The sequence below is a fragment of the Rhinopithecus bieti genome, unplaced genomic scaffold (genome assembly GCF_001698545.2).
Source record: "Rhinopithecus bieti isolate Rb0 unplaced genomic scaffold, ASM169854v2 scaffold_2439, whole genome shotgun sequence".
Taxonomy (NCBI): domain Eukaryota; kingdom Metazoa; phylum Chordata; class Mammalia; order Primates; family Cercopithecidae; genus Rhinopithecus; species Rhinopithecus bieti.
The window spans coordinates 623,090-647,869 of record NW_016804232.1 but is presented as its reverse complement, the minus strand read 5'-3'; the positions used below and the strand labels follow the sequence as shown (position 1 = coordinate 647,869).

At 39.9% G+C, this 24,780-nt stretch overlaps 1 protein-coding gene across 2 annotated transcripts in view; it reads left to right on the top strand.

Moving 5' to 3' along the window:
• VPS41 (VPS41 subunit of HOPS complex) overlaps nt 1–24,780 on the top strand; it is a 191,804-nt gene that overhangs the window by 3,222 nt on the left and 163,802 nt on the right. For both annotated transcript variants that reach the window (XM_017867372.1, XM_017867371.1), the window contains exon 2: nt 8,054–8,092. In XM_017867372.1, the coding sequence (XP_017722861.1) occupies nt 8,054–8,092 (39 nt within the window). The remainder of the gene's footprint in view (nt 1–8,053; nt 8,093–24,780) is intronic.

Below are 24,780 nucleotides of genomic sequence, written 5' to 3'. Positions count from 1 at the left end.
TTTTTTTTTTTTTTTTGCATTTCACAGTAGGAAGCCATTGAAATCTGATGGCGGCAGTAGGGCTTTATTATATCAGTTTTTTAAAAGCTAAAAGTGTATAAAAATGGAGAAAATTGGGCTGGGCTGGGTGTGGTACGGTGGCTCATGCCTGTAATCCCAGCACTTTGGGAAGCCAAGGTGGGTGGATCACCTGAGGTCAGGAGTTCGAGACCAGACTGGCCAACATGGTGAAACCCTGTCGCTACTAAAAATACAAAAAAATTAGCCAGGCATGGTGATGGGCGCCTGTAATCCCAGCTACTCGGCAGGCTGAGGCAGGAGAATCACTTGAACCCAGGAGGCAGAGGGCCGAGATTGCAGTGAGCCGAGATTGTGCCATTGCACTTCATTCAGCCTGGGTGACAAGAGGGAGACTCCATCTCAAAAGAAAAAAAAAAAAAAAAAAATGGAGAAAATAAACTGTTCTATTGAACTTTTTAGAAAACTTGACATAATTTTTTTTCTTGGTATCATGTATCATGAATGCCAGTAATCTCCAGAATTAGCAACACAAAACTAAACGTCTCCACATTATCTTTCCTGAGTATTGTTGTTTCTTTGATGATTGCTCCCCTCCCCCTTCATTTTCAGAAGAACCAAAATAGTGACATCTGCACTGAGTTATTGTGATATAAAACAGCTCAGAGGATCTAAAACAGGAACGCTTTTTAGATATGAATGAAAAATTTTTTTATAAGTCTTTGGGAAATCCTTGCTTTTGCCTAATATGGTAAAGGTAGTTGTCAAAAGTAACTACATATATATTTTATAGTTTACAGAAAAACGAATACCCTGCATTCTGCCTGGAAATCTTCTAACCAGCAGTTTTACTTAGCTCCAAAACGATTTATAGTTGACCTTCATAATCACAGATGCCCAACAGTATTTGTCCATATCTTTCTTATGAATAACGTTCTGCTTGAAGTCTGGTTGTTTGTGTATTTGTCTTATCTCTCCTAGAGATTGCTGAGTCCTCAAGAATAAGAACAAGAACGTACTCATGTCTGTATCTTCCACAGGGCTAGTGCTTTCTAGGTACTAAGTGTTTACGGAAGTATTTAAATGAATTTATTAAGGGGAAAATAGCATTTCAAATTGTCAAATTGTAAATTAGTAGGATTTGCATGAAATTATTTTATGTTACTTGAACCTTTTGTAAGTTATTAATTCAGATGTAATGTGGATTACATCTCTCCTATAATGTGGATTACATTCTATACTTTCTTTACTCTTGCCTGCTCCCCAGGTACCCTTTGATCTTTCCTACTCAACCAGCCTGGACCCTGGTCCATTAAAGTATTTCCACGATTAGACCATCTATTTCTTAACCAAGTAGGAGAGTTTCTACTTTGAATTCTCTTTCTGCATTTTAGAAATTAGGGGAATTCCGTCCTTATTATAGATTACTTATGGATTATTAGATGTCACATTTGTCATGTATATCCCCGTGTGATTATGTTACAATAAAAATCAAATCAATACAAATTTGCGTGCCTCAATTTTCTTGCCTGTAAACTGGGAATTTTAAAACTTTTGTGAGTATAAAGTATGCAAAAGTGGCTAGGTTGAAAGGGTCGTATAAATATGACGGAGGTTAATCATCGAAACCTGGACTTGGCTTACGTATGCTCAATTCTTTTTCTTACAGTTTGGCTAAGATAGATATTTTAAAGGCAGTGTTACTACTAACTAAAGGAAAAACAAAACCCAAACAAGAAGTTTTAAAAGTATAGACAGATTTTTAGAGGACACACTCTCCCATCATGTAACTAAGTGTAGTCACAAATTCGTTTTGCTGTACTTGTGGATTGCTTTGTTAGTTTTTCACTTATTTTCACCTGAGATGGTCGGCTAGCGGCCAGTTCACTAGTTGATTATTAGTAGCCTCCCCCACACCCACATTAACACCTTGGAGAGAGGACACTCATCAGATCAGGGGCTTCTGTGTCTCATGCTACTTCCCATTCATGGCTGTGCAGTCCCCTGTTGCCTGTTTCTTCTTGATGCCTGGGCGTCCTTATGGTTTTTGTTGTTGTTGTTGTTAAAAACTGCTTGTGATTCCAGGCTCTTATTTTAAACCTACTGAATCAGAATCTGTGAAGATGGAGTGTATTAGTGGGTATTAGCTAACTCCCCAAACTGAGTTTTGATGATTCTGATGCAAAGCCAGATTTGGGACTAGGTCATCGGGTCGCCACGTTTGTCCTTTTTTCCACGCTGGGGCAGACATCAAGGTTTTTCTTCATTTGCAGAATAACATGAGTGCAGTAGCTAAGCCCAGTGGGTCGCATGGGCTTGGTAACCTGAGTCCTCATCTTTCCTACTCAACCAGTGTAGTCCCTGAGTATCTAAAACTGGCCACAACTCCTTTGAGGTTTTTGAAATTGAAGCTCTGTGACAACAGAGATATCACATACATACCACACAAAATATTTCCTCCTTCCTGTGCCTGTATCAGACAGTGCCTATATCAGAACTTCCTTTCTTATTATGCTCAGCTAGGGCACACAGTTTGTTGGAAAGAGAGAGAAGGTGGCAGTACCTCAGGGAGTGTTCACATGTACCTCCAGGCATAGATAGAGATAGATGATTTCTTGGAGCCTCGTCTCTGCTTGTTTTTTTCCTGCTACACAGAGCCAGGTGAGCCCTCCTGCAAAGTTTGGAGTGGCCTTCCTCAGGCCCCAGCCTACCATTTCTCCCCCAAATTCTGTTTTTCTTTCCCAACAGTACGTGAGCACTTACAATTCTGAGGACTTCACAACCCAGGCAAGTCCTGGATCCTCTCTCTCCTGGGCTGACAGTCTTCCTTTTCAGTACTTCTGACCTCTGAGGCCAGCTGGGCCAAGCCTTCTCCCAGGCCAATGTCGTAGGGTTCTGTGCTGATGGGAGGATTAGGGGTGGGGGTTGGTTAAAAGCCTGTTATTAGAGAAGTCTTCTAGGAGCTTAAGTAATTATTGGAATTGCTGCATCCTTGTTCGATGCTACTTTCCTGCAGTTCCCTTTCTGTAACTGTCCTACAGTTCATAAGCTAATAATTCAGATGTGAATCTGGAGAAAATATGCTGGATATTGCTCATAAGGGAAAGGCAATATATGGAGGAGGAAGAATATTGTTCTAGATTGGCAGCTTATCTCATCATCATCACCAGCAACAAGTTTTTCCAGTAGGATACTGGGAGACCAAGAGGGCAAAGCCTTTGGGTTTATCCACAGCATATATATAACGAGAACTAGTAGGACAAGGCATTTAATATTAGGTGCTAACTGAGGGGCATGGGAAGAAACGTAAAAACCAAGCTCTGATGTGAAGGTCTGATGTGAAGCTCTGATGTGAAGGTCCTCAGGCTGAGTGCCTGGCAACCCCTCCCTGGGGTATCCCCGAGAGGTCCACTGAGCCTGTAGAGCATTCCATCAGGATGAGTGCAGGATAGGGCCAGGGGCCTTCTAAATGGAGGGAATGACATGAGGAAAGTGCAGAGCAGGCAACACAAACTCAGGCAGGCAGGTGGTGGTGCACATGAGCAGGAGTGCCTTGGTGTTGGAAATTGGGAGTGGTGGGGGTGGTGGTGTACATTCTGTCCTGGGTGTATGTTATATGGAACTGTGGCTCCTATGTAGACATACAGTCAGAAGTACAGGTTTTTATAGGGAAGCTTTTTTAAAAACACCACCCAGGCCAAACAAAACACCTGCAGGCCATATCCAGACCCCAGGCCACTGATTTGCCACTTGTGGCATAGAGATGGACGCAATATCTCGGCGAGGGGTCCTCCAGTGTGGCTGGAGGGTCTCAGGTTTGTGGAGAGAGTGGGGAGTGAGGCTAAGGGTCTGTTGGGGGCGAGACTGGGAAGGACTTTGACTGCTTTGCTGGGGAATCTGAAAGCTCTTCTTCAGGCTGGGGCACTACTGAGGGTTGTTTGAGGAGGGCAGTGGCCATTTGGTTTGTGCTTTGGGAAGATAATCCTGATGGCAGGTGATGAGTATATTAGGCCATATGTCAAGGCACAGAAATCATTAGGTAAAGCTGTTTGAGTAGGTGATTGGGCTTAAGGGATTGGTTGGCAAAAGACAGGTAAAGTGAAATGTTTCTGAGTTTAGCTGTCAATCTGTTACCCAGAATTGGCCCAGCTAGACATTTGTATCACTGGGTATCTTCCAGCCTATCACTTTTACTTTGATCAGAACAGCACTTTTTTTTTTTGATTGTAGTAAAATATTCATAGCATAAAATTACCATTTTAACCGTTAAAAAAGTTGAAAACATTTTTTTGTAGAGACAGGATCTTTCTATATTGCCCACTCTGGTCTCAGATTCCCTGGCCTTAAGCAGTCCTCTTGCCTCAGCCTCCCCAAGTGCTGGGATTACAGGTGTGAGCCACCCCCACCTTAATCATTTTTAAATGTATGATTCAGTGACATTAAATATACTCACATTGTTGTGCAACCATCACCACTGCTATAGTTTTGATGTTTGTCCACCTAAAATCTCATATCCCCCATATTAGAGGTGGGCAGTGTTTGAGTCATGGGGGCAGATCTCTCATAATGGCTTGGTCCCATCATTGAGACAGTGAGTTCTCTCTATTAGTTCCCATGAGAGCTGGTTGTTAAAAAGAGCCTGGCACCTCTCCATTGCCCTCTTTTGCTTCCTGTCTTGCCATGTGATCTCTGCATGTGCCAGCTACCCTTCAACCTACTGCCATGAGTAGAAGCAGCCTGAGGCCCTCATCAGAAGCAGATGCTGGTGCCGTGCCTCTGGTACAGACTGCAGAATCATGAGCCAAATAACACTCTTTTCTTTATAAATACACCAGCCTTAATTAGTTATTCCTTTAGAGCAACATAAATGTACTAAGACAACCACTCTGCCTCTCTAGCGCTTTTAGTCCTCACAAACTGAAATTCTGTACCCATTTAACAATAACTCCCCGCCACATCCTCCCTCTGCCTTTGGTAACCTCTATTTTATTTCTGTGTTATATAAGTGGAATCGTGTCATCTTTGTCATTTTGTGTTTTGCTTATTTCACTTTGAAAACAGCATAATTTTATAACTTATATCTTCAGGATTTGAAGTTAGATTCTTTAAATGAGAGTATGAAGCTTAAAAAAAGTTTGAAAACCACTGACTCATTCTCAAATTGTTACCTTTCTCAAAGTTCAGCCTTCTTGGATTTCTTACTGAGGACATTTACTTTATGTCTTCTTGTTTGCCTTTCTGTCTCTAGAACGTTAATTAGAGGGCTTGATGAATGAACGAAGCTAAGAAATAACAGACCAGCCTAATTCTTGACATCACTCATGCATTGCTTTGGTAGGATTGTGGAAACAAGTTTTTTTTAAGGTCACCTATCTGTGTGAGATGATCGTAGTGGTTCTGAGGGCAAGTCTCAGTTTCCTAGAGTAAATGTTCTCCATCAGTTCCATAGCCAAAGAAGCTACTCTCAGGGCCCAGTTTTCCCTGAAGATTCAGATCTCAGGTCTTCATGCCTCAAGGTGTCAAATTCTGGGACTGCGTGCTTTCTGGTATGGAGAAAGAGTGTAATTTGATTTTGAGTTTTTGGATTGAAATTGCTGGTTGGAGACTTATGCTTTTTCTTTTTTAATTTATATAAATTTAAGGGTTACAGGTGCAATTTTGTTATATATATTGCATAGTGGTGAACTCTGGGATTTTAGTGTCACTATCACCTGAATAATATATATTGTATCCATTAAATAATTTTCTTATCATCTACCCTTCCCAGTCTCCATGGTCTGCCATTCCCTACTTTTTGTCCACGTGTACACATTATTTAGCTTCTGCTTTTAAGTAAGAACATGCGTATTTGACTGTTTCTGAGTTGTTTCACTTAAGATTTTTTGTTGTTGTATTGTTTTAATTGAGACAGGGTCTCACTCTGTTGCTCAGGCTGGAACGCAGTAATGTGATCACAGCTCACTGCAGCCTTGACCTGCTGGGCTCAAGTGATTCTCCCGGGTTCAAGTGGTCCTCCCAAGTAGCTGGGACTACAGGTGTATGCCACCACACCTAGCTAATATTCTTTTTATTTTTTCTGGAGATGAGGTTTCACCATGTTGGCCAGTCTGGTCTCGAACTCCTTACCTCAGGTGATCCACCCGCCTCGGCCTCCCAAAATGCTGGGATTACAGGCGTGAGCCCCTGTGCCTAGCCCAAATATTTTTGTTTTAATGAAGAACATAAATGGGGTATTCACCCATTTACCTCATGTGCATACTTGAGTGGATTCTATATGAGGAAAAAAAAATTCCTTAGGTTTAATGTAATTTTTCTGAAAAGAGTACTCAAGTGTCTTTTTAGAATTGTACATACAGGAGATAGGAATCTAAGTGTGGTTTATTGGCATAGTTATCAAAGCCTTGTATTGCTGATGCTAATAACATAATATTCAGCAACTCACAGAGATGGAAAGGATGTTAGAAGTCATTAAACTTAACATCTAAGCCTCACTCTTCCTACCCCAGTGGTGTTAGGAAAGTTTATAATGTTGCGGGTGGTGAATGGAACATAATGAGTAGTTTATAATAGATGTTCAGCAAAGAAGTCAGAATACTGACTGTTAATGTTAAAGCTGACTATGTCCATAAGAGAAGGATCAGTAGAGTAAGGGGACTGAAACCAGGAACTGTGATGGTGAGTGCAGAGGAGAAACATTTTAGAAGGTGGAACATGATACATGTCATTAACTCTCTGGACAGCTATCATGTAGTGGAATAATTGGTTTTTTAATGTAGTGCTAAGAACAAAAATGTTACTGTGGATTATTGTAGCTTCAAATGAATAAGAACTTTATGAGACTTGGATTGACATTAAGCTAAACAGGCTGCATTGAGATATAGAGGAGATTCTAATATTCATTGTGGTTAATGATACAAGTATAATAAAATTCTTAATTACAAGGAACATATCCCCATTTTACGCATGGCCTTTGAGGGCAAGGACTGTGTTGTCCTCCAGGCTGTACTTTGGAGGGTGCTTGCTACCTGTCAGGCTCTTGCTGATTTTTGATGAATGAAATTAAAATTACTTTAAACACTAAATTTACGTTTATCCTGCTATCCAACTTGTATTGAGTAATATATGCGTCTCATCTTCCTTAAAATGTTCATTTTTTTTCTTGAAAATATATTAGTTATATCCAAAATGTCCTTGCCCCATTTTTTCTTGTTCTTTGTTTATCTCATGGATTGTTGTAAAGTGCTTACATTCAGTGTCAGCATATTAGTTGTAACCTTTTATTGCTATTGATACCTATAAGTACGTTAAGTAAATCTTCATTTTGCTGACCTCTTTGAGGATGCATGGCATCAGCAGATTCTCTCTTTCACTGGACAGGTGAGAGATTAGCAGGATCAAGTCAATTTTTCCCTTTTTGCTTTGTTTCCTTCAGAGCAGCAAGATTCATTGTCTAGCAAGAGGGAAACTGTGTTAAATGGCAGAATTTGTCTTAGCGGTAATGGTTTAAAGAGTGCATGTAAATTATACAGCTAGTTTACACAGGGTCTGATAGGTACCACTGCAGGGGATTCTTTTTAAAAAGCTGTTTTAGCAAGACAATCATTTTAACTCAACCAGATTAATAGCATGATAATTAATAACACAAGAGCTTTTCAGTATAAAAATTGGCTTGTAGATAACATGAGATGGCAGTTTCCTCTTGCCTTCTGAGATCTGTGAGGCTACTTTGCCAGATGGGTTTCCATTATTAACAAGGGAGAGAGTCTTCCAGGGCCTCAGATGACAAGTTCCTGGGGCAATTTGTTTACCTGTTAACTCTTTGAGGGAGAGCAGCAGGATCTGCCTGCCAGGGTGTGGAGAAGTTACAGGAGACAGGTGAAAGTCAGAGCATGTGGTCCTCTAAAGTATAGTTTTAGAGTCTCTTCCAAAAAGGGCAGATGGGTGGTGGTAGGAACACAAGGATTCTTTCCCCTTGCAAATGATTGTTATTCTTTTATCATCTCTTCTGACCATTTTCTTTTTCTGTGCTTTGTAGGAAACCGGGTCCCTTGAAGAATCTACAGATGAGTCTGAGGTAAGGTGGTGACTCAGGAGCCCTCGGATTTGTAGCTCACCATGTTGTTCTCTTGAGTTACGCTGCTTTGCTAAATGCAACATTTGCAGGGGCCGAGGGTGTAAAGCAGGGCCGTAGGTAACTGAGCCTTGGGGAAGAGCTTTTAATATGCCAGTTATTTTAAAAAAGATTAAATGGATTAGCTTAAAAAACAAGAAAAGGAACAAAAAGTTTTCATCTGGAACAATATTTTAACTTGAAACATGTTGGCAGTGGGAAAATTGATACAAAGTTTTAGAAATTTATCTCAACACTTTAACATCCCCTTGCCTGCTTTTAAAATAGCCACTGTAGGTTTTGTTGCTGTTGTAATGAATGTGATATGTTTATTGGTATAATTTTTGGAATCATTGAAATTGGAGTTTGCTTCTTAAAAGGGAACTACCTTAAAAGTTGTTAGGGTGTTGTGATAAAATAGTTTCTTAAGGAGAGTAATATATAAGGAACGACTTTTAAAAAAATTATTTTCAAGTCTGCATAAGAAATGTTTAAGTATAAGTTTTTTCTTGTTGTTTTTTTTTTTTTGAGACAGAGTTTTACTCTTGTTGCCTAGGCTAGAATGCAATGGTACAGTCTCAGCTCATTACAACCTCCGTCTCCTGGGTTCAAGTGATTCTTTGGCCTCAGCATCCCAAGTAGCTGGGATTACAGCTGCCCGCCACCATGCCCAGATAGTTTTTGTGTTTTTAGTAGAGACAGGATTTCACCATGCTGGCCAGGCTGGTCTCCAACTCTTGACCTCAGGTGATCCGCCTGCCTCAGCGTCCCAAAGTGCTGGGATTATAGACATGAGCCACCGTGCCTGGCCCAAGCATAATGTAATTGGCTTATCAGTTTTCTAGATGGACTCAGAAGAAGTACATTTTTCCTTTTAATATTTTGTTTCACTCAGAGAAATGAAAATGTACCTGTGATAACCTGCTGGAAATACACGCTGACATGACTCTAGCCATGATAATCTATTACATTTGGGTTGATATTGCATAAGCTTTGTGATTTTTGTTGCTTTTCCAAGGAAAAGTTGGGTTTGTGCATGTTTCTGTAGAGAACAGCTTATATATCAGGGATGACCAATCTTTTGGCTTCCCTGGGTCACATTGGAAGAAGAAGAATTGTCTTGGGCCAGACATAAAATATACTAACAATAGTTGATGAACTAAAAAAGATTGCAACAAAAAATCAAACAATGTTTTAAGAAAGTTTATGAATTTGTGTTGGGCCTCATTTAAAGCCATCCTAGGCCACATGTGGCCTGTGGGCCATGGGCTATATATTATGTCATTGCGTAGTCATGGTTTCTAACATTTTCATTGATAAGGACTTCCATTACTGTGGGGCTCCTGGTAAGGCATTTCTGAGTTTGCTTATAGATAGGGTATATTTGTTAATTTCTCATAGAGTATTGAAAAGCATTTTAGGTTACCTTATTTTAGAAATCTCTGGTTAACTAAGATTCTAGTGTTCCTAGAATCATTGGTATGGAATCATACAGTGTTGGAACTCTGTCCAGGAATTTCATTTTACAGGTGAGGAGGGTGTTGGCAGCCACCTAAATCTAAATCTTTCCACACATGCTCCAAATACTAAACAGCTCAACAAGGAGAACAAATAAAAGCACACACAATCTAGGCCTTCCAGTGTAATTAGCAAACGGGGAGTAACACAAACTTCAGTGCAAGTAGGGAAATAAACATCCAAAGCCAGCAGAATCGGCTCTGGAGTTGACGCTGGAGCTGACAGTCAGATGGAGACTGGGTAGAAATGAAGAGAGTACAGCTGAGACCCAGCCGAGGCAGAATGCACATAAAAATCATCCTTAGTGAGAAGGGGGCCTCATTCTTCGTGGGGAAATATGAGAACAGATGTGACTTGGTAGATTTGGAGAATTTAAAGAAAGGAGCTTGAAAGTATGTGGGGCTTTAGGTGACAGAGTTGGATGGTGTTGCTTTTGGGAGAGATGGGGGAGGCATCCCTTAGAGGCTTGGCGGTGAAAGAGAAGGACAAAGCAGAGGAAATCAAGGGTGCCCAGAGACAAAGAACATCATCAGATCAGGAGACCTACTACTCACCACAAAAGGATGCCACTTAGAAAAGAAAATGCAGAAACCCGGTAAACCACACAGATGCCTCACCCTTTCTTCCCTAGTAGCATCTAGTACTGCTATCCAGGAAAATCCAAGTCATTTAAAAATGAATTGAAATGACAGGTAACATCCATAAAAAGCTGCTATAGGAAGAAAATAGAATCAGAAGTTTCAGTAGCAGAAAACAATAACCTAACACTCCATCATGAGTAGACTATCTATAAACAAGCATTTGCAGATACAGTAAACTACCTTAACATATTTTTTTGTTTTGTTTTGTTTTGTTTTGTTTTCTTTTTTGAGACAAAGTCTCACTTTGTCACCCAGGCTGGGGTGCAGTGGCATGATCTCAGCTCACTGCAACCTCGACCTCCCAGGTTCAAGCAATTCTCATGCTTCAGGCTCCTGAGTAGCTGTGATTACAGGTGTGTACCAACATGCCTGGCTCACTTTTGTATCTTTAGTAGAGACAGGGTTTTGCCATGTTGGCCAAGCTGGTGTCAAACTCCTGGCCTCAAGTGATCTGCCTGCCTCGGCCTCCCAAAGTGTTGGGATTACAGGCGTGAGCCACTGTGCCTGCCCACAGTAAAGTACCTTAAATCAGATATTTAAAAACTGTATTAGAAATGGACAAAGAAACTAGGAAGTTAGGGAATGAGAGTTGGCCAAACTGAGGAGAGAAATGGAAGGAAAAGGTAGTTAAGGTTGAAGAAAGTGAGACCCAAATGTGGCCTGATTGTCTAATGTCCTACAGCTGATGAGTGGGAGAAAGGGATTCCAACTCTGGGCTCTTTCCATTGTCTTACTGTCTAGCCTCCAGTGCTTGCTGCTTTGGATAGTGCTAAAGGACTGGAGGTGGACCCTCGTTTGTCACTTGGCCATACCTTGTGCCTTTTGTGTGACCTGGGCATAGCACTTACCTCCTGTATTCTTCAGTTTCCTTGTGTGAAAAATGGGGCTTGTTGCTTGCCTTGTATGGTTGCTGTGAAGATTACATATGATTAATATTCATAAAGCATCTTGTATAGAGCCTAGCACATGGGAAGCACTTGCTAAATATTAATGACCTTCAGTTTATATTTTAGATATTGTCATGGTGGCTCATTTTCCAACTTGGTGCTTCAACCTGAGGGCTTAGAGAGATTCCTCCCCTACTTCCCCCCGCCCGACCTCCGCGCCCCCCGCCGCCACTAGCTCTATGAAAGCAGTTACTCTCCTAGATACTACTGATTCTACTGAGTTTATGGACCAGCAAAGTAGTCAGAATGTTGACAGCCCAGGTTTAGGCCTTGTAAGTGTAGTAAACCTGTTTGCAGTTGAGCCTTTGAAGACTTCGGAGTTTTTTTACTCAGTTTGAATCACTTTCCAGTTCCAGGAGCGATATTTTGAGACACCACTCAGCCTGCCAGAGAATCGTCCTTCATCCATTTCTCTTTGTTCTCTATTACCTCTTCTCATTATGTTTTGTAACTGTTAAACTTTTTTTGAAGGACAGGCATTTTCCTTATATAGTTCTACCTTTTCCTTATTCAAGTGCTAGGATAATTTCCATTTCCATAAAGAATAATGTGTAGTGTTTTCAACCATGTAACAGTTTATATATCATTTTATGAAATGTTGCATTTCATGTAAACTGTGCTTTTATAGTGTATCAGGAAGACTTTTAAGTTTATCTGAAGGTCTTATTTTGATATATGTTTGGGAAAAGAATATTGTCTACCTAAAACTGGCCATATGTTTTTCTTTACTCTTGAAAACTGCAACCAAATGAAATGAAATTGTTGAGTTAGTATTATTAATGTAAAGGAAAGTGGTGTATATGCCAATATATAATACTTTAAAAATTTTAATATATTTTACAGTTAAAGTAGAAATGCAAAATCATATTACAACCAAGATAGTTAAGTATGTCATTTAATAGGCTACATAGTTAAGGGTCCTGCATTTATGGTAATAATTGGTTGTTGCAAAATTCTGGAGACTAACTAAACTGGTCCTTCCAGCTAGGATTTTTTGAAAAATATGCAGTGTACTGTTTATTTCACCTTGATATTATGAGCCAGATTATTTCTTAGATGCTGTTTTATTTTGAAGAGCATAACAAAGAAGTACATTATCTTCAAAAGGATTTCACTCCTATTGTGAAGCACTAAGATCTTTTCAATACTTACGGATGATTGCTCTTGTGTAAATGGTAGCATAGTGAGGTGGGAGCACAGAGGAGTGGGTGAGTGGTCAGGAATGGCTTCAGTTGGAGTCTTCAAGAGTGAATATGCCTGGAACCTTGGGAGGTGAGTCTGGGCAGCGAAGCTGGGTGTCTTTGGGAAGGAGGGAATGTATGTGCAGAGACTGAGTCGTGAGGCACTCGATGTGGCTGTAGTGTAGGAGGAGGGTGGGGGCAATGAGGCTGGCGAAGGAAATTGGTGCGGTTGTGAAGCCCCTAATGTATCAAACCAGGAAGTGTGGACTTGATTCTGCGGCCATCAGGGAGCCACCCCAAAGCTTGATTGTTGAGGGTATAGGGAGGGGTTGTTGAGGGTATTGTTGGTGACAGATGAACTGAAAGGAGAGACAATAGCAGGAAGACCATTCGTGAGGTTCTCGTGGAAGTCCCCATAAGAGATAGGAGGAATGTAGGGGCCTGGGCAAGGCAGTAGCAGAAGACAAAGAGGAACTGACTCCAAGAATTTGCTTCTTGAGTCCAGTCCATAGGAAATATAGGGTAGTGTGGAAGAGATGAGCCAGATGGGGAGTCAGGAAGATTCCAGTGTCTGCTTCAGCCTTGTTACAGGAAAGTGAGTCCAGTATAAACAGTGAGAGAAAAAAGATGTTCTAATCCTGAATTCTGAACCTAAAGATTGATTTCTTTTTGTTTAGATTATTCTTTTGTCCAAAGTGGTATGTTGCAATCCATTGGTGACCTCTTTTATATGGTTTTGTTCAGGCTGAAACAAATAATATGCTTTTGTATTAAATATATTTTCAAACAAAAGCAGATAATCAAATTAATTTCTGGGATTTTATTTTATTTTTTAAGTCCTACAAGTTACTGCTTGTTAGAGGCAGGCCTGAGCCCTCTTTGGAGCAAAGGTGTAATGGAACAAGTATTGTGTGAGACGTCTACTCTGATGATGATGATTATTACAAAAATGAACAGTTATTTAGTATGGAAAACAGTGCTGGGCACTTTGGTATGCTCTTTAGGTATCTTAATCTGCCCTGTGACTTGGCCATGATGATCGCTTCTGGTTTACAGTTAAAGACACATACTTCAAGTTTTCGGAAACGTGCAAGGCTACCCAGTTGGTAAATGGATCTGGATCCCGTAGTTTGACTCCAGGGCTCTAGCCGCTAGTTATACTGCCTTTAACTTCCTTGTGCCTCTCTGATTTTAGGCTAAATTCTTCTATGTACCTTTATAGAATTTGACAGGATTAAAAAAAAAATCTTTGGAATTTTCCTTATGTATAAAATGAAATTTTGGGTAATATTACAGATTTTGATTTGTTCAACTTGTAGGAAAATATACCAATTTCAGAATTGCTTTCTATTCTAGAGAATAGAAAATAATTTATATATCATATTGTTTAATAAAGTTCCTGTTTTACCACAAAATGTATGCTGTTTATTTACAAAACAATTATAAAAATATTTATAAAATAATGTTAACTATAAGTGAGACCTCCTTAAAAGTACTCTTCTATATTTAGAAATTTAGCTATAAGAGCATTCATTTGCTTTGTATAATACAAAATTTGGAAAAGGCTAAATATCCAGAAATAAGAAATTGATTAATAAAGGTTTATTCATATAATCCATATAATGGATTGTTATTCTGCCACTAACTTGATTAATGGCATTAATATTTAAGTAAAGAAAATATTCATATGTCCTTTTCATGCTATCTTTGTAATTTAAAAGCTTTTATAAAATGCCATTAAGAACAGGAGTTGACAGGTGTTTTCTGTAAAGTTCTAGGTAGTAAATATTTAAAAGCTTTGCAGACAGAGGCAATATGGCACATATTATGTAGGTATGTAACTGTAAAAGTGTAAACATGCTTCGTTTACGGGCTGTACAAAAATGATGCTTGACTGGAATTGATCTGCAGGCTGTAGTTGGCTGATTCCCGATTTAGGATGTATACTGGTTTCTCTCCATCCCACAAAATCCATGTATAAGCAAAGGAAAAAAGCATACAAGACCATATTATCAGTGGGACATGTGCTTTTTATTTTATTTACTATCATTATCTGCCTTCATTTTCTAAATTTTCTACAATAAATATGCATCACTTATATACTTAGCAAAATAACCTTTTTTTTTTTAGCAAAACATATTCATCTTTATACATATTATAGGTGTCTTCTGTATTGATGTTTGGGTTGCAGAGCTATGGAACCCAGAATGAAATGGTATGTCTTTCCTTCCCCATCTCAAACTCTCTAACAAGGGAGTTAGGAGAAAGATTTGGTTTATTTCTTAGCCAATTTTATTGTATTCAAGATTTTCTGTTAATATAAAGCCAAACTTGTTTGTTCTACTACACTTTTTTTCCTTGAGATATTAAGTTAAAAAAAATTTTTGAAATAACTGTATATTCACAATGTAGTTAAGAAATAACACAGAGGTGGGAGGTCAAGGTGGGAGGATCACTTGAGGCCAGGAGTTTGAGACCAGCTGGGGCAGCACAGTGAGACCCTGTCTCTACAAAAAATTTAAAAATTAACTTTCCTGTAGTCCTGGTTACTTGGGAGGCTGACATGGGAGGATCACTTGAGCTCAGGAGGTTGAGGCTGCATTGAACCATGATTATGCCACTGCACTCCAGACTGGACAGCAGAGCAAGACCCTATCTCTAAAAGAAAAAAAAAAGAGGAAAAACACAAAGATATTCTGAATACCCTTCACCCACTTTCCAAAGTGTAACATCTTACATAACTCTAGTACAATATCCCACCAGGAAGTTGATACTGATACAAGGCACAGACCTTATTTGGATTTCACCCGTATTACATGCACTCATTTGTGTGTGCATGAGTTTGTGTGTACTTAGTTCTATGCAGTTTTATCATGGGAAGATTCATGTAGCCACCACTCCACTGCTGTGAAAATACAGGACAGTTTCATCATAAGGTTCCCTGTGCTGTCTTTTTGTGGTCACAGCCACTCCTTGCCGCGTGTCCAACTCCTGGCAACTAGTAATCTGTTCTCCATCTGTAGAATTTTGTCATGTTATACATACTATATGCATAGAACCATATAGAGTGTAACCTTTGGAAATTGGCTTTTTTTGGTGCTCTGCTAGTCTTTTAACTAGTTGTAGGTAGACCACTCACATTTAAAGTAATGATATGTTAAGGCTTAAGTCTGCCATTTTTTGGTTTTCTGTCTGTATCCTCCATTTTTCATTTCTCTTGTTTCTCTTTCCTTTCCTTCCTGTGCATTACTTGAGCATGTTTTAGGATTCCATCTTAATTTATAATATTTTTTAGTTACTTTGTATAATTTTCCTAGTGGTTACTCTAGGTATTAAAATATATGTACATAACTTGTCACAGTCTACTGGTGTCCACAGCATTTTGCCACTTCCAGTGAAGTGTAGAAACCTTACTTCCATTTAGTCCCTTTACCCTCCTTGCTTTTTAAGTGCAATTGTTTAAATATTTACTTTACGTACTTTGAGCGCCACATCAGTTGGTATTGTATTTTTTGGCTCCAACTATCAAATGTCATTTAAGAAACTCATGAAAAGAATAATCTATTATATTTACCCCTATTTTCACTCATCTCTGTGTTCTCTTCTCCTTTTCGAAGTTCTAAGCCCTTTTTTCTGTTATCTTCTATCTCCCATCTTCTCCTCCTTTCTGTATAGAAAACTCCCAATAGCTACTCTTTAAGGATAGGCTTGCAAGTGACAAATGCTTAGTTATTTGAAATTTTTTAATATGAAAGTACCCTTTATCTTCCCTTCAGTTTTGAGGTGGTTTTTGTTTTTGTTTTGTTTTTTTAACCAGATACAGCATTTGTGGTTGGCAATTCTTTTCTTTAAGGACATAAGATATGTTGTGCCACTTCCCTCTGGCTTCTGTCATTTCAAGTGAGAAATCCATTTTCATTTGAATTGGTGCTTCCTATAAGTAATGTGCTGTTTCCCTAGCTGTTTTCAATATTTTTTTTTTAACTTTAGTGTTTACAAATTTAATTATAAGGTCTTTGGGCATGAGTTTCTTTTATTTTTCTTATTTGGGGTTTGCTCAGCTTCTGAGATCTGTAGGTTTATGCCCTTCACCAAATTGTGAAAATTTTCAACCATTTTTTCTCCAAATACTTTTTCAGTCCCACTCACTGTCCCTGTGGAACTGTAGTAACATGAATGTTGGCCCTTTTGTTATTTTTTTCACAGGCCCCTGAGAAATTCATTTTTTTTTCAATTATACTTTAAGTTCTGGGTTACATGTGCAGAACATGCAGTTTTGCTACATAGGTATACAAGAGCCATGGTGGTTTGCTGCACCCATCAACCTGTCACCTACATTAGGTATTTCTCCTAATGTTATCCCTCCCCTAGTCCCCCACTCCCCACAGGCCCCAGTGTGCGATGTTCCCCTCCCTGTGTCCTTGTTTCTCATTGTTCAACTCCTGCTTATGAGTGAGAACATGCAGTGTTTGGTTTTCTGATCTTGTGACAGCTTGCTGGGAATGATGGTTTCCTGCTTCATCCATGTCCCTGCAGAGGACATGAACTCATCCTTTTTTAAGGCTGCATTGTATTCCATGGTGGATATGTGCCACATTTTCTTAATCCAGTCTATCATTGATGGACATTTGGGTTGGTTCCAAGTTTTTGCTATTGTGAATAGTACCACAATAAACATATGTGTGCTTGTGTCTTTATAGTAGAATTATTTATAATCCTTTGTATATGCCCAGTAATGGGATTGCTGGGTCAAATGGTATTTCTAGTTCTAGATTCTTGAGGAATTGCCACACTGTCTTCCACAATGGTTGAACTAATTTACTCTCCCACCAACAGTGTAAAAGTGTTCCTATTTCTCCATATCCTCTCCAGCATCTGTTGTTTCTTGACTTTTTAATGATTGCCCTTCTGACTGGCTTGAGCTGATGTCTCATTGTGATTTTGATTTGCATTTCTCTAATGACCAGTGATGATGAGCATTTCTTCGTATGTCTGTTGGCTGCATAAATGTCTTCTTTTGAGAAGTGTCTGTTCATATCCTTTGCCCATTTTTTTGATGAGGTTGTTTGCTTTTTTTCTTGTAAATTTAAGTTCTTTATAGATTCCGGATATTAGCCCTTTGTCAGATGGATAGATCACAAAAATTTTCTCCCGTTCTCTAGGTTGCCTATTCACTCTGATGATAGTTTCTTTTGCTGTGCAGAAGCTCTTTAGTTTAATTAGATCCCATTTGTCAAGTTTGGCTTTTGCTGCCATTGCTTTTGATGTTTTAGACATAAAATCTTTGCCTATGCCTGTGTCCTGAATGGTATTGCCCAGGTTTTCTTCTAGGATCTTTATGGTCCTAGGTCTTATGTTTAAGTCTTTGATCCATCTTGAGTTAATTTTTGTATAAGGTGTAAGGAAGCGGTCCAAGTTTCAGTTTTCTGCATATGGCTAGCCAGTTTTCCCAACACTATTTATTAATTAGGGAATATTTTCCCCATTGCTTGTTTGCATCAGGTTTGCCAAATATCAGATGGTGGTAGATGTGTGGTATTATTTCTGAGGCTTCCATTCTGTTCCATTGGTCTATATATCTGTTTTGGTACCAGTACCATGCTGTTTCAGCTACTGTAGGCCGAAAAGTTTGAAGTCAGTGAAGTTTGTAAAGTTTGAAGTCAGGCAGCGTAATGCCTCCAGCTTTGTTCTTCTTGCCCAGGATTGTCTTGGCTATGCAGGCTCTTTTTTGGTTCCATATGAAGTTTAAATTAGTTTTTTCCAATTCTGCGAAGAAAGTCAGTGGTAGCTTGATGGGGATGGCATTGAATCTATAAATTACTTTGGGCAGTATGGCCATTTTCACGATATTGATTCTTCCTATCCATGAGCATGGAATGTTCTTCCATTTGTTTGTGTCCTCTCTTATTTCCTTAAGCAGTTGTTTGTGGTTCTCCTTGAAGAGGTCCTTCACATCCCTTGTAAGTTGTATTTCTAGGTATTTTACTCTTAGTAGTAATTGTGAATGGGAGTTCACTCATGATTTGGCTCTCTGTTTGTCTGTTCTTGGTGTATAGTTATGCTTGTGATTTTTGCACATTGATTTTGTATTGTGAGACTTTCCTGAAGTTGCTTATCAGCTTAAGGAGATTTTGCGCTGAGATGATGGGGTTTTCTAAATATACAATCATGTCATCTGCAAACAGAGACAATTTGGCTTCCTCTCTTCCTATTTGAATACCCTTTATTTCCTTCTCTTGCCTGATTGCCCTAGCCAGAACTTTCAATACTATTTTTTTTTTTTTTTTTCTTGAGACGGAGTCTCGCTCTGTCCCCCAGGCTGGAGTGCAGTGGCCGGATCTCAGCNCCTTGTGATCCGCCCGCCTCGGCCTCCCAAAGTGCTAGGATTACAGGCTTGAGCCACCGCGCCCTGCCTCAATACTATTTTGAATAGGAGTGGTGAGAAAGGGCATCCTTGTCTTGTACCGGTTTTCAAAGGGAATGCTTCCAGTTTTTGCCCATTCAGTATGATATTGGCTGTGAGTTTGTCATAAATAGCTCTTATTATGTTGAGATACGTTCCATTGATACCTAACTTATTGAGAGTTTTTAGCATGAAAGGCTGTTGAATTTTGTAGAAAGCCTTTTCTGCATCTATTGAGATAATCATGTGTTTTTTGTCGTTGGTTCTGTTTATGTGATGGATTACGTTTATTGATTTGCATATGTTGAACCAGCCTTGCATCCCAGCGATGAAGCCAGCTTTATCTTGGTGGATAAGCTTTTTGATGTACTACTAGATTCGGTTGGCCAGTATTTTATTGAGGGTTTTTGCATCGACGTTCATCAGGGATATTAGTCTAAAATTCTCTTTTTTTGTTGTGTCTCTGCCAGGCTTTGGTATCAGGATGATGTTGGCCTCATAAAATGAGTTAGGGAGAATTTCCTGTTTTTCTGTTGATAGGAATAGTTTCAGAAGGAATGGTACCAGCTCCTCTTTGTACCTCTGATAGAATTCGGCTGTGAATCTGTCTTGTCCTGGACTTTTTTTTGGTTGATAGGCTATTATTGCCTCAATTTCAGAACCTATTATTGGTCTATTCAGATATTCAACTTCTTCCTTGTTTAGTCTTGGGAGCGTGTATGTGTCCAGGAATTTATCCATTTCTTCTAGATTTTCTAGTTTATTTGCATAGAGGCGTTTATAGTATTCTCTGATGGTAGTTTGTATTTCTGTGGGATTGGTGGTGATATCTCCTTTATCATTTTTTATTGTGTCTATTTGATTCTTCTCTCTTTTCTTCTTTATTAGTCTTGCTAGTGGTCTGTATATTTTGTTGATCTTTTCAAAAAAGCAGCTCCTGGATTCATTGATTTTTTTTTGAAGGGTTTTTTTGTGTCTCTATCTCCTTCAGTTCTGCTCTGATCTTAGTTATTTCTTGTCTTCTGCCAGCTGTTGAATTTTTTTGCTCCTGCTTTGCTAGTTCTTTTAATTGTGATGTTAGGGTGTTGATTTTAGATCTCTCCTGCTTTCTCTTGTGGGCATTTAGTGCTATCGATTTCCCTCTACACATTGCTTTAAATGTGTCCCAGAGATTCTGGTACATTGTGTCTTTGTTCTCATTGGTTTCAAATAAACTTATTTATTTCTAACTTCATTTTGTTGTTTACCCAGTAGTCATTCAGGAGCAGGTTGTTCAGTTTCCATGTAGTTGTGCGGTTTTGAGTGAGATTCTTAATCCCGAGTTCTAATTTGATTGCACTGTGGTCTGAGAGACAGTTTGTTGCGATATCTGTTCTTTTACATTTGCTGAGGAGTGTTTTATTTCCAATTATGTGGTCAATTTTAGAATAAGTGCAATGTGGTGCTGAGAAGAATGTGTATTCTGTTGATTTGGGGTGGAGAATGCTGTAGATGTCTATTAGGTCTACTTGCTCCAGAGCTGAGTTCAAGTCCTGGATGTCCTTGTTAATTTTCTATCTTGTTGATCTGTCTGATATTAACATTGGGGTGTTAAAGTCTCCCATTATTACTGTGTGGGAATCTAAGTCTCTTTGTAGGTCTCTTAGAACTTGCTTTATGAATCTGGGTGCTCCTGTATTGGGTGCATGTATATTTAGGAGAGTTAACTCTTCTTGTTGAATTGTTCCCTTTACCAGTATGTAATACCCTTCTTCGATCTTTGTTGGTTTAAAGTCTGTTGTATCACAGACCAGGATTGCAACCCCTGCTTTTTTTGGTGCTTTTCATTTGCTTGCTAGATCTTCCTCCATCCCTTTATTTTGAGCCTATGTGTGTCTTTGCACGTGAGATGGTTCTCCTGAATACAGCAGACCAATGGGTCTTGGCTATCCAGTTTGCCAGTCTGTGTCTTTTAATTGGGACATTTAGCCCATTTACATTTGAGGTTAATATTGTTATGTGTGAATTTGATCCTGTCATTACGATGCTAGCTGATTATTTCACCCATTAATTGATGCAGTTTCTTCATAGTGTCAATGGTCTTTACAATTTGGCATGTTTTTGCAGTGGCTGGTACTGGTTGTTCCTATCCATGTTTACTGCTTCCTTCAGGAGCTCTTGTAACACAGGCCTGGTGGTGACAAAAATCTCTCAGCATTTCCTTGTCTGTAAAGGATTTTATTTCTCCTTCACTTATGAAGCTTAGTTTGGCTGGATATGAAATTCTGGGTTGAAAATTCTTTTCTTAAAGAATGTTGAATATTGGCCCCCACTCTATTCTGGCTTGTAGAGTTTCTGCTGAGAGATCTGCTGTCAGTCTGATGGGCTTCCTTTTTTTGGGTGACCTGACCTTTCTCTCTGTTTGCCCATAACATTTTTTCCTTCATTTCATACTTGGTGAATCGGTTAATTATGTGTCTTGGGGTTGCTCTTCTCGAGGAGTATCTTTGTGGTGTTCTCTGTATTTCCTGAATGTGAATGTTGGCCTATCTTGCTAGGTTGGGGAAATTCTCTTGGATAATATCCTGAAGAGTGTTTTCTAACTTGGTTCCATTCTCCCTGTGACTTTCAGCTACATCAATCAAATGTAGATTTGTTCTTTTCACATAGTCCCATATTTCTTGGAGGCTTTGTTTTTTTTTTTTTCACTCTTTTTTCTCTAATCTTGTCTTCTCACTTTATTTCATTAATTTGATCTTCAGTCACTGATATCCTTTCTTCCACTGGATTGAATCGGCTATTGAAGCTTGTGTAAGCTTCACGAAGTTCTCGTACTGTGGTTTTCAGCTCCATCAGGTCATTTAAGCTCTTCTCTACACTGGTTATTCTAGTTAGCCATTTGTCTAACCTTTATTGAAGGTTTTTAGCTTACCTGCGATGGGTTAGAACATGCTCCTTTAGTTTGGAGAAGTTTGTTATTACCGACCTTCTGAAGCCTACTTCTGTCAACTTGTCAAACTCATTCTCTGTCCAGTTTTGTTCACTTGCTGGCAAGGAGTTGTGTTCCTTTGGAGGAGAAGAGACATTCTGGTTTTTGGAATTTTCTGCCTTTCTGCCCTGGTTTCTCCCCATCTTTGTGGTTTTATCTACCTTTGGTCTTTGATGTTGGTGACCTGCGTATGGGGTTTTGGTGTGGATGTCCTTTTTGTTGATGTTGTTGCTATTCCTTTCTGTTTGTTAGTTTTCCTTCTAACCAACAGGCTAGTTAACAGAAAGGGTTAACTCAGCTGCAGGTCTGTTGGAGTTTGCTGGAGGTCTACTCCAGACTCTGTTTGCCTAGGTATCACCAGTGGAGGCTGCAGAAGAGCAAATATTTCTTCCTGATCCTTCCTCTGGAAGCTTTGTCCCAGAGAGGCACCTGCCTGTATGAGGTGTCTGTTGGCCCCTACTGGGAGGTGTCTCCCAGTCAGGCTACCCAGGAGGCAGTCTGTCCGTTATTGGAGCTCGAATGCCATGCTGGGAGAACCATTGCTCCCTTAGAGCTGTCAGGCAGGGACATTTAAGTCTGGAGAAGCTGTCTGCTGCCTTTTGTTCAGACATACTCTGCCCCCAGAGGTGGAATCTAGAAAAGCAGTAGGCCTTACTGAACTGCAGTGGGTTCTGCCCAGTTCAAGCTTCCCTGCTGCTTTGTTTACACTGTGAGCATAGAACCACCTACTCAAGCCTCAGTAATGGCAGATGCCCCTACCCCCACCAAGCTCCCGCATCCCAGGTTAATCTCAGACTTCTGCGTTAGCAGCGAGAAAAGCTCCATGGGCATGGTACCCGCTGAGCCAGGCACAGGAGGGGATCTCCTTGTCTGCTGGTTGCGAAGACCATGGGAAAAGCGCAGTTATTTGGGCAGGATTATGCCGTTCCTCCAGGTACAGTCACTCACAACTTCCATTGGCTAGGAAAGGGAAATCCCCCGACCCCTTTTGCTTCCCGGGTGAGGTGACGCCCCACCCTTCTTCTGCTTACCCTCCATGGGCTGCACCCACTGTCCAACCAGTCCCAATGAGATGAACCAGGTGTCTCAGTTGGAAGTGCAGAAATCACACATCTTCTGCGTTGATCTCACTGGGAGCTGTAGACTGGAGCTGTTCCTGTTTGGCCATCTTGGAAGTGTTGACTCTTCATTTTTAAAAGCTGGTTTTCTCTCTCTCATTCAGAGGGTATGCATTCTCTTGATTTATCCTCAGATTCAGTGGTTCTGTCCTGAGTCATCTCCACACTGCTATTGAGCCCATCCAGCGAGTTATGTCTTTTGGTTATTGTATTTTCTAGTTCTAAAATTTTCCTTTTTTTAAAAAAAAAATTCTATTTCTTTGCTGAGATGTCCTATTTTTTCATTTGCTTCAAGAGAATTTATAACTACAACAATTTTCTAATGGCTACTTTGATATTTCCAACACTGGATTTGTCTCATGATAAACATTTTAATGCAAGATAATATTTAAATCGCGAAGAATCAATTGCTTCAATATTTCCTATATGCCTCATGTTGTGCTGAGTGCTTTATGTGGATTATCTCATTTAATATGGACCACAGTCCTATCAGGTAGTATATCTGGTGGGAGAGGCTGGTTATGCTGAAGTAACAGACAGTTTCTAAATTGTAGTATCTTAACACAACACTTATTTCTAAGTAGAATTAGTAGTGCAGGGAGAGGAAATTGAGCCATAAATAATACAGAAATGTGATCATTTTCTGTAGTTTTTTTTCTATTTATGGAACATAAACAATGTGCTATGGAATACATTGGTGATAGAACTGGAGACTAAAGCAGGTCTGCTTCATGGAGATAAGTATTTTTTTTTTTTTAAATCCTGCATCTTGGCTGATCACGAGGTCAGGAGATCGAGACCACCCTGGCTAATATGGTGAAACCCTGTCTGTACTAAAAATGTAAAAAATTAGTCGGGCGTGGTGGCATGCGCCTGTAATCCCAGCTACTCGGGAGACTGAGGCAGGGGAATTGCCTGAACCTGGGAGGTGGAGGCTGCAGTGAGCCGAGATTGCGCCACTGCACTCCAGCCTGCGCGACAGAGTGAGACCCCTTCTCAAAAAACAAAACAAAACAAAACAAAACGGAAACAAAAACAAAATCCTGTGTCTCTGAATAGGTTCTTGGTGTATTATATATTTATAAGTGTATCCCACCTTTCTCAGAAGAGTTTAGAGTATTGTACAAAGAACTTTGCGATATAAACCTCAAGTTATTAGCCTAACATTTCAAGATTACAGTTGAACAGCAGAGAGAAAAATAAGAAGGGAAAAAACAGGCTAAAGAGGAGTGTCAAGGAAAGAGAAGAGCACTAAATAGCAAGTGAAATGTTTTGAGGTCTGTTTCGTACCAGATGAGGGTTCCAGAGACCTTTAATTTGTGAACGCAACTGAATAACTAAACTAGGCTTATTCTGCCTATAGTTTGTTCCATTGAAGCAAAGGTTGTATGTGCGTTTTATTACTCAGAGCCCAGGCCAAGGCGGGTAATTACAGAACATTTAATTGGTGTAGGCCAAGTGCAGTGGCTTACACTTGTAATCACAGCACATTGGGAACCTGAGGTGGGAGCATTGCTTGAGGTCAGGAGTTCAAGACCAGCCTGGGTAACAGTGATCTTTCCTCTCTACAAAAAAAGCAAATTAAAAAAATATATATAGGCCGGGCGCGGTGGCTCAAGCCTGTAATCCCAGCACTTTAGGAGGCCGAGACGGGCGGATCACGAGGTCAGGAGATCGAGACTATCCTGGCTAACATGGTGAAACCCCGTCTCTACTAAAAAAAAAATACAAAAAACTAGCCGGGCGAGGTGGCGGGCGTCTGTAGTCCCAGCTACTCAGGAGGCTGAGGCAGGAGAATGGCGTGAACCCGGGAGGCGGAGCTTGCGATGAGCTGAGATCCGGCCACTGCACTCCAGCCCCGGCGACAGAGCGAGAC